Here is a 10,918-nt window from a genome sequence, read left to right as displayed (position 1 = left end):
TTTGTATTTATTTTCAATAGAAATATTTTTGTTAATATATTTATTCCAATAAAATTTTAAATAAAATCTTTAAGAGTTGTCAATATTGCACATGGTTCTGAAGTAGTGTTTAAAGTAGATTTTAAGGATCAGTACATAAATAAAAACATAAAGAATTCAAGAATGTGTAAATGTAACACAGATGCCCCCACTTGTTCGGACGTGACTCGAGAACAGAAAAATTGACGCCATCCACATTCAAACTTGATCAGAGTTTGGTAGTTAGAACAAGGGTAGGGAAACTGCAAATTTTACCATTTTTTTCTTTTTATAAAGGAACATAACTCAGGAATTGTGAAAGTGACAGCATTCAAATTCTAACTTGGTCTGAGTTTGGTGGTAGTAAGCATTGTCATAACATTTGGTTGAGGCCAACTAAAAGTTACAGAACAATATGTTATTCTTGAAGGGCCTCCGTGGTCAAAGTATTTCTACCCAGTTAACACTGAAGTTGTGAGTTTGAATCCTGCTCCTACTGGTGCACTAAACTCCACTCTTAATTGATGATAATTGTCAGTTTTCCTATTGAAGGTAGTCATTTTCTTTGGGCACTCTGGCTTCCTCAACCATAAAAAAAACATGCTACATATTCATAAGAGTTGCATCTAAAAGCAAGACTGCAACATTATTGCTGAATATAGTTATTTAAGGTATACTGCAAAGCTCATACCAAGGGAGATAATGCACTATGGTATTCCTCAGGAATCCTAAACTTGAATATGATGAGAATGATAATTATGAAATACGATGTTTCATGAGTTATTGATAAGGTACATCTAGAGAATGCTCCTCAGCTGCCTCAGGAAATAAATGTTTTTTTTACGGTAAATTTAAATCAGTAATACGATAAAATTTTACAATTTACTTCATTATTTCATTATTGATCTAATATTGTGTAGACCTACTTCTGAATGTGCAACCTCAATCATACAAGGCTTTCTCATACTTTACAAAATGCCAACTCAAAAATAGCGAAATGGAAACCAGTGTTAATGTACTCAATGTATACGTGATATTACAAGTAACATGCTTAATCATTTCAATTGAAACACTCCACATTATTTTCGGAGACAAGAGAAAATGACAGAATCATCGGTTTCAGACACATTCAATTCTACGAGATCAAGAAGTTTTTTTTAAATTTTTTAATCTGAAGTTAGTACAAACGCCATAGTTGATACGGTATATTTGATTATTAAAAGTCAAACTTCGCCCGGAATCCTCACAGACTAGCCTTGAAATGGCAAAGGACAAACTTCAATTCATCGTATTGTAAAAGCGTAGATTTATGACTTTGATGGAAGGTTGTCACATTTACACTCAAACCACATCTTCTTACATCTATGTGTAAGGTACAAACATCAACTTAAACTACCGGTTAATCGGTCATACGATTATCTGAGTAACTGGTTAGGCAAAAATGTACGATTTGACAACACTAGTATTTTTACATTATTGTGATAAGGGAGATAATTCAATTAAAAACACTATGAAATATGATAAAACTTTTCAGGATTCAAAATTATTGTGACAAGGGAGATAATTCAAATGAAAACACTTCAGGATTGAAAAATTATTGTGGCCAGTAAGAGTTAAATATATTACACTTGGAATTATTGTAACCAGGAGATAACTTAACAAGATACACAGAATTATTGTGATAATACTGCCAGATTCCCAAATTATTGTGACAAGGTAGATCGTGCTCTATGATAATTGTTCAAGTTTCCAGACATGATAATGCCTTGGTATGTACTTACAGTCTACAACTGCTATAGTGAAAAGGGGAAAATTATTACCTAATTTTGGATAAACTGCAAAGTATTTATGGTCTACTGCAGGCCTTCTCTAAGTTCTTGTGATTAGATAACCAATTATACATGAAATATTTCATGACATACAAAATTCTTTGGTTAATTAATTACTCCATTAAGATAAAAATCTACAATATCACTACTATTGTGAAAGAAACATTTGTCCCACAGTTAAACAAAAATATTCAAAACTACAAATGCAATCATGTTTTATTCCCCCGTTACAAACATATGAATGTGTTTAGATGATGAAATCATATGTGATGCTCTATCAGATCCTACAATTTCTGTCAATTTTTGTACATCATATTGTGAATACATAACAGTACATGATGAATTCTCCTGTCTGTTCTCTATCAACATATTGCACAGTTCACTGTAGAAATGAGGAAACAATGGTAACTCGTAGAATATAATGTGTTTAATTCCTCGAACTTTAAATCTGAAACAGAGAGAGGATATCAATTAAATATAAAAACAACATGATAAGACATTTTACAATTTACTTTTAACATGTGGTAACTTAAAACATTTAGAAACAATTTTTGTATTAATTTATAACTATTGTAAAAACATTACGTTTTTTTCTGAAGATCTTGACAAGAATGTGTCCATAGTACACGGATGCCCCACTCGCACTATCATTTTCTATGTTCAGTGGACCGTGAAATTGGGGTCAAAATTATAATTTGGAAATATAATTAGAAAGATCATATCATGGAGAACATGTGTACTAAGTTTCAAGTTGATGTAACTTTAACTTCATCAAAAACTACCTTGACCAAAAACTTAAACCTGAACTTCGCACTATCATTTTCTATGTTCAGTGGACCATGAAATTGGGGTCAAAACTATAATTTGGCATTAAAACTAGAAAGATCATATCATGGGGAACATGTGTACTAAGTTTCAAGTTGATTGGAGTTCAACTTCTTCAAAAACTACCTTGACCAAAAACTTTAACCTGAAGCGAACGGACGGACGCACAGACGGACAAACGGACGCACAGACGAACGGAGGCAGTCCAGAAAACATAATGCCCCTCTACTATCGTAGGTGGGGCATAAAAAAGAACATTATGTAAATATTGTTTCGTGATATGAAAGATTCTATTTCATTATTTTTCATTGTAGATATGTTTGTAAGACATGTATGTTGCAGGGGTCTTAGTGTGCTGGCAAAGTGATTGAGGACAGTTATATTATTAGAAAATATAACTTTGCTGCACTCGTCTAGGCGAGCTGTTTCCCATAGATGTGCGTTTGAGTTTTTGTTTATAAATACTTTATTTGCGTTTGAGGCCACGAACAAGAAAATAAATATAAATACAACATGATAAGACATTTTACAATTTACTTTCAACATGTGGTAACTTTAAACATTTAGAAATATATGTATTTATATATTGTATAAATGTAGAGCTACTAATTAGTGGGTATGATTTCTTTTAACAAATTACAGGAATTCATCAGACTTTGATCTTTATAAAACATACATCAAAGTTGGAAAATCAAAAAAAATAATTAAAAAATGCAGAAAGTCAGGTTAGACTAGATGTTAAGCTTTTATACAATCGATATTTTAATATTACTTGAATATTATTATCAAAAACAATTAATAAAATGACTTTTTTTTAGTTCACCTTCTATAAAAATGCACTCTTTCTGTATACAACATAAAATGAGCATTTCCATGGAAAAACTGGTTCCTAGATCTTGACAGAGTTTTATCTTTAGTATATCTGTAAAATACAAGAATAATTGCAGTTTCAGAAAATTTAATATTAATTCATATTCTGACATCATTCTTGTAAACTATATTTTCAAAAACACAAATTTCACCAGCTTTAGCTATAAAACAATTTGTACCTGTTGTTTTGTGACGTTTCTTTGATCTCAGTTCTTCACTGGTCAAAATTCAATTAGGATGTTAAATTTCCTTGCTATTATCTCAATTTGCTATTTAGGAATTCACAAAAAAAAATCTTTTCTAAATATTATAACCTGGAAGTTTTTATTGCTTTTAAAATTACCATGCTAATTACCATGACTTATAAAAATACAGTCTACTAAAAATGTGTAACAACTAGATATGCCTTTACAATTTTCCAAAAATGTAGTGTATGTTTTGTTTACTTAGTAGTTTCATATATACAAAACTTAACTCTTCCCAGAATATCTTAGCACAACATTAAATACTTACTCGCTAATATAAACAAAGCTTAAATCTTCTCTAACAAAGTAATTCCTCAATCTAACAAAGTCAAAGTATGATGGAACATAAATTAATGTCTGTGCTAATACTGGGTCTTTGTGTGTTGGTAAAATCTGAAAACCAAAAGAATATATGTAAAATAAGGCATAGTAATTTCTTCTGAACTGAAAGAGATGGACCAAATGCCACCTTAATGTTAGGATGAAAAATAATGTTTTTGTGTATGAAAATCTTTAGACAGTTATTTATAGACCTATTTTTCAGGATAGTTTATAGCTTTTACAAACTGTATATCCAAATTGTAAATATTGGTGGGTTTTTTTCTGTAACGTTTAAAGTAAAACACCTTTACTCACTTTTTGTAAAAAGAAATTAAATCTGTCATCAGCTAACTGACTGTAGCTACTACAACTCAACTTGTGATAAACCTAAAACAAAGAAGGATTATTCTGTGTAATTATTATTAGTTTACATATTCAACTTCAATTCCTTTTTTCTTTCTTTTAGACTGAATTTTCTATTTGTATTTTTGTTTGAACAATGTATTTAGTTCATGTCATCTTAATTGATTGATTGCTGGTGTGAAACGTCACTTTCTGCACACTTTGCATAAATCATGGCTGCTAGTTTCTATAGGTGGGGAAAAAACGGAAAGAACATCACCCTCAAGCAGAAGTACTGGCGATCCCAGCCATGTAAAATCAGTGTTGAACCCACCTTGCCATGAGCAGGGATCGTCTCATGACTTGAACATTGTTAGGATATTGTAATTATTATATTTATTTATGTTGGCCCAATTTGTGTTGTATGGCCTGATAGTTGTTTACAGAATAATCTTAGAACTGTGCAGTTTAGAAATCACTGGAACAATTACAGAATGATTGGAACTTTCCAGAATGATCCTAATAAATGATGCGTTATATAAACTTCTACATTTTACTAGAAACTTCCATTGTAACTTTCTAGGATGTTCCAGTATAGATTGTTCTAGAATTTTCCTTGACAATTATATATATACACACACTAAAGTTAAACACTCACTCTTGGATTTGGACTTAGACATCGATAGACATTAATATTCATAGCATTTGGATTGACATTTTTATTCTGCAAACAACATCATACTGGATTGTGACCGTAATATTCAGATTGGATTCCGAAAGATATCCGGATGTAGATAAAGATAAAAGATTGGACTCATATTTTGACAGTTAAGTTGACAGTAATATTTGTGTAATACTTCTTGTAAACTTTTGTATAATAAATATTGTTAAATTTTATTATTGATTTGTGTCTTTTGTTGGCTACAATTTAAAGGCGATTTCTGGCCGTAACAACATTGACAGGTTAATAATCACTAGATGAATTATTTACTCTGCCTACATGATCCATCATTAATAGAGTATTTTTACAATGTTAACTTTTAAATCTGTATTATCTAGTAAGCCCTGAATGCTACAAGACTACATAAATATTGATCCTTTGTTTTGTTAGCATCATACCACAAACAATTGGAAGTTGTGAGACTACTTTTTTTGGTTTCTATAGTAACCTGTAAACACCAACATGTGCATGGTTTCTGTAAACAACCTAAATCTAACCTGTAACGTAATAAAAACTGAGGTACCTGTACAGTTTCTAAGGTAACTTGACACTAACCTGCGGTAGTTGTACCACTACTTGTGATATAGATCCCTTTGTTTCTGGTCTGTGTAAAGTTATTTTACCATTGTAATCTAAATAACATGTTAAGGACTAAATTGTGTGAACTCAATTTGTTTATTCAAGAAAAGAATTACTGAATTTTGTTATACAAGATTGAATTGATATATTCTAACAATTCTTTTAAAAAGCATGTTAAAATGAAATAAAATATTTAGGTTGATGATGGTTTAGTGAGAAATGATTAAAGGATACTGCAGCAATGTTTGTTAAACAATGATAAAATCTGTGGATCACTGACTGAACTCAGTATAATGTTCTGTCTGTAATATTTACTCCTGAAAAAAAGACAAACAAACAACCAATCAAAGGCTTTCTTGTCATTCTGCCCTATGTGTTCATTATCAAATACACCAATAATATTAATAACAAGTTGTGGGGCCATTCCAAAATTTATACATGGGACCAAGGGAAGGCACATCTTAATTGCACCCAACTTCTTTTTTCAACAATAGACATGCAAGATAAATCCAAAAGAAATGCCACTAAAGGTTTTTACCCAATTTTCAAAATGCCTTTCCTGGGTACTGTGTATCTTTAAATGGAATAGCCCTTACTTGTTGTATACAAAGCATCCATAAAAGGATAGGTTTCTGAAAGGTAACAATATGAAATGTTGTAAACGGTTCAAAATGGCATATGTTTCAGTCATTTACATAAGGTAGTTTGTATAAAATAAAAGGAAACACACAGTATATATTGCAAAAGGAAACACACAGTATATATTGCAAAAGGAAACAACTACACTTCCTTCATCTTTTATGAATTGTCTTCAACTTAAATTCTATATGTCTCTTATATTTTAACCTCCAGTTTTAAATCTGGTGTTAAAGGAGTACAATATTTTAATAATGTCATTATAACCCACATGATTTTGCATTCAAAACAGTTTTTCAATAAGTGACTGTTTCCTTCTTTTCCATAATCTTTCATTTGGTCAATCAACTTAAAAGTCATATTGAGATTTCCCTTATCTTAATTACACATCTTGAGACTTACCAACCATTTAATGTCCACATTCTCACTCTTGAGAAATCTGTTCCGTGAGATTCTTTTGGTTGTAAGTGAAAATGTTTCATCAAATGCTGAAAAATAACAAATTACTGTAAAGTTACAATTTTTTTCAGTCATTTAATACTGTGATCTTTAAATAATTTTGACTAATAGACTGATATGCATGATTGCTCTTTCAAGAAATGCTGCATACAAAATAATGCTAGCAAAATATGAAATGCATTTTTCTCTGTGAATCCTATCTCCTTACAATTTTGCAATATCAGAAATATCGCAAACACTTCTGAATTAAGTGAATACCACACAAATAGATTTGCCTGGTCAAAATATTTTCAGCTTCATCAGAGTTTTGTTTTTAAAGTCATAAGAAACCTCAAATTAAAAAAAAATAATGCATGTTTTTTATAACTCAATGGATAGTTTTCATTATATAAGACTTATGTACATATACTTTTTTCTGAAGAAAATTCTTTAATTTGTTCATATTTAGAAGTTAACTTTATTTTAATTGCTTCCTGAAATTCCTTCCAGGAAGCAATTCCCTGACATATTTTCCGTATGCAAAGTGACCTCAGTGTGACCTATCTAGTAAAAATTTGGTGATCGCAATACGCATGGATGTCCTTAAAATAAACTATTATCTGATTGTACATGTTAAACATGTGCTCAATATCCATGCTTTTTTGTTGTTTGTTGACAAACAGGTAACAATCGTTAAACTTCAGCTTCAAAACACGAACTTTAATTACCTCCCATATTTTCACAACACTGGCGATTGAAAATAAAATTGACAATTATATGAAATTTATGCGAAAAAAATGATAAAATCGTGCACAGAAGACTAAGTTTATGATCTTTGTATGCATTGGTTCAAGAATTGGAATAACATTATATTTCACCGGTCACTCGTTTATTACGACTTTAATGCATCTAGAATATATCAAAATAGACAACAGTTAATGAAATCTTACAATAATATGATCCCAGTTCTGCATCATTAAAATGTCTGCTTGGTCAAATATTAACATCTCTATAGAACTCAGAAAATCATAGTCCCTCTCTTTATCTCTGAAATTGAATCACAATCATGGTTTGAATAAAGTTCTACACTGATAAATTGTATAATAGAGTTTAAGTATATTGTTCTTCTTAAACTGAAGTGCAGTTTTGTTCCAATGAAGAAATTTTGCTGTTTTGAAAAAATACAAATTTGGAAGAAAATATATCTAAAGTCTTTAGGCAACTAACATTCAAACAAAAACAACTTTTCCAAAGTGTATGCATTAAATATATTATAAAGATGAGACAAATAAAACAAATATAGGTGGGAGATACTGAAGTGTCATACAAACTTATAAGTCAGAGAAAGACCTTAAAAATGTAGGCAAAACAAACAAAAAAGATGAAAGACAAACAAATCGACAAAGCACTATATAAGCTTGACATGCTGATATAGGGTAAACATTTCAAAATCAAGTCTGTTAATTTTCATAAACTTAACAGATTCAAATAAGTGAAATTTTGGAATGGAATTTTTCATAATAAATGGTCCTTACCCTTCAGATCCAATAATAGTCCGGAGACCTAATGGTGATGCTAATATTATATCAGAAGCATAAAAATTGGTGTATAATTTTAATGTCTTTTTAGCCACACCCAATCCAATCCTAAAATGATCATCAGTATTCCCTGTGAAGGTTGACTCATAGTCCTCTGAAAAAATAAAATACATGAAATAAACTTAAACAATACAGAAGTCCTTGTATCTCATCAACCAATTTAATGTCACTATTTCAAACTGACTTTCTCCAGTAAAGGAAATGTGGTAATACAATAAGAGTTAACTTTAGAAGAAGAAAAATACCAAGACATTATAACAGTTACTTTTCCTCTTAATCAAAGTGAACTCTCTTTAACATGTAAATTAGAACGCCTTTGGGTGTAATAAACATAGTTTATAAAATAAATGAAAACTTTTATTATATCAAAATTCTGAATGGCATGATTTGTCTACTTTGACAAACTCCTTAATTCTTTTTTTCATATTACTTTGTAATTGATATTTTCCTATTTTATAAGTATTAATTTAAATGCTTTATTACATTCATCTTTCATATTCAGTATACAATTGAAAGATTGAATCTTTTTTTTTTAATTATTTCAAACATACCAGGTTTGGCTCCTCTTCTCTGGTCTGTATTATCTAACTTATATTCTGAGTAAAACCTCTTTTTGTTACTGACCATGCTCTTAAAACAAAACAATCACAATTGAAGTTGTAAAACATTCTTAGATTCATAAAAGAGAATATTCAAAATTAAGACATCTTATTATCTTTGGATAATTTTCCTACTCACATAAATAAATTGTGTACAGAAATTGTTTAGTTTAAAATATTTCAGGCCTATCTGAAGGAAATGATGTGCTATATTTCAGGACAATTCTATCTTAATGTATTTGGAATGGTACATGTAGGATTGAAAGTATTATTTTATTTTTGGACATGGGTCTATTTTGATGTTATGTCCATTTGTTGATGCAAGCCAAAAAAAAAGAAGAAAAAGTAAGGATGTTAGTTGTGGTTGTTGTAGTCCCCTCCTACAGTCGTAGTCCAATTTAATGGAATAGCCTTCATTAAATTTTAATTATGTTGACAATGGTAAATACAATCAACACTTCAATGAAAACACCAACACTTCAATGTAAACTAACCTTTTCATCCGATTTCAGTAGACTAATCATAATATCAACAATCCGTAGGGCTGCTTCCCTGAATGGTATTACTATCAACACTTTAGGTCGAGCTAGACCTTGATCTCTGTAATCCCTGAAATTCACATATACCAAAGTAACAAATAACTCACAAAAAAACATAATAATTCTTATTTTTTTTTAAATTTGCTGACTATATTTAAATTCCCCAACTTGCATATAATGTTAAAAAGGGAAACAACTCAAGAAGAGCAAAAGTGATGCTACCCAAATTCAAATTTCCATTTGTCAAGGGGCATAACACTAGCTAGGTAAGTGACACCACCCAAATCCAAACTTGATCTTTATTTAGTGATAATAAGCATTGCGTATAAGTTTTCATAACAATTGGTTAAGGCAAAATATAGAACAAAAACAAATTTTGAGATGCATGGAAGGATGATGTACAGATGGACAAGGGTAAAACTTAGGGTGCTATAAACAGTTTCGTACTAAAAACTAGGGGTATTTCCCCAGTGAGATTTACATTCAATGGAATTCCCTGCTATTTATATACCACTAAATGAAAAAGTTGATTGTTTTTTATGTTCAATGTGAAAAACATATATTGAAGTTCAATTAAAATGCCACTTTTGTCAAGATTTAAAAAAAAAAAAATGTTTTTGTGACTTCCTACTATATGGGAGGCAACTCCATAAACAGCTGATTTTCACCTGTTGCAAAAAGCACTTTGATTTGTCAGGTAAGATAGCTTCTTTCGGAGCAGGCGAACGTAGGCTGAAACTACATTTTCTTAAATCAGCCGGATAAGCTCTTCGAAATGCATATTATAAGAAATCTCAAATATATGCACAGGTTACTGATCCGTGTGTCCAAAGGTGGTCTGTTTTTAAGGATTTTTAGGGGGAAAATGCCTAATTTCCAGCTGATCACTTGTACCAATTTGCATGTTTAAACAAGAGATGTTGGATTTTTTTTTATTTATTCAGAAAGTTCATAGAATTATCTTTCCATTGATGTATAGATATCTATATAACTATGAATATCTGACTTCTGCATGATGGGTCCACTATTACATGCCCTGTTACAGAATGACGTCACGTAAAAAACTGTTGATTGCACCCTTAAGGGACAAATACAAAATATTAGTGATGTTTTAGCATAGAAATGTGTTTGCGAATGGAGTAAAATAATTCTGAAAAATATTGTACGGCATGTATACATTAATTTAAAAGCATCAGTTTGGTATATTTAATGCAAATATTACAGATTTGTACATAGCAACCAGATATAAGAAAACCAGACTCTGTGCGAATATAGAAGTTTTTTAATTTTTTGCGACGTCATGATATTTTTATTCAATCTCTCATATATTTGGAACCAAAAGTTGCATATGAAAAGTG

At 30.5% G+C, this 10,918-nt stretch overlaps 1 protein-coding gene across 1 annotated transcript in view; it reads right to left on the bottom strand.

The window, feature by feature from the left end:
* Positions 1 to 2,045: 2,045 nt before the first annotated feature.
* Positions 2,046 to 10,918, bottom strand: part of LOC139515670 (U3 small nucleolar RNA-associated protein 25 homolog) — a 28,242-nt gene continuing 19,369 nt past the window's right edge. Inside the window, exons 11-21 of the mRNA XM_071305310.1 lie at positions 9,516 to 9,630; positions 8,974 to 9,052; positions 8,360 to 8,516; positions 7,775 to 7,871; positions 6,789 to 6,874; positions 5,985 to 6,067; positions 5,727 to 5,803; positions 4,424 to 4,495; positions 4,056 to 4,180; positions 3,496 to 3,594; positions 2,046 to 2,295 (exon numbers count right to left, since the gene is read on the bottom strand). Coding sequence (XP_071161411.1) covers positions 2,064 to 2,295; positions 3,496 to 3,594; positions 4,056 to 4,180; positions 4,424 to 4,495; positions 5,727 to 5,803; positions 5,985 to 6,067; positions 6,789 to 6,874; positions 7,775 to 7,871; positions 8,360 to 8,516; positions 8,974 to 9,052; positions 9,516 to 9,630 — 1,222 coding nt within the window. The 3' untranslated portion in view covers positions 2,046 to 2,063. The remainder of the gene's footprint in view (positions 2,296 to 3,495; positions 3,595 to 4,055; positions 4,181 to 4,423; positions 4,496 to 5,726; positions 5,804 to 5,984; positions 6,068 to 6,788; positions 6,875 to 7,774; positions 7,872 to 8,359; positions 8,517 to 8,973; positions 9,053 to 9,515; positions 9,631 to 10,918) is intronic.

Source organism: Mytilus edulis, chromosome 3 (genome assembly GCF_963676685.1).
Source record: "Mytilus edulis chromosome 3, xbMytEdul2.2, whole genome shotgun sequence".
Classification (NCBI taxonomy): domain Eukaryota; kingdom Metazoa; phylum Mollusca; class Bivalvia; order Mytilida; family Mytilidae; genus Mytilus; species Mytilus edulis.
Note: the sequence above shows the minus strand (reverse complement) of the source record. Positions and strands in the feature narration are given on the sequence as shown.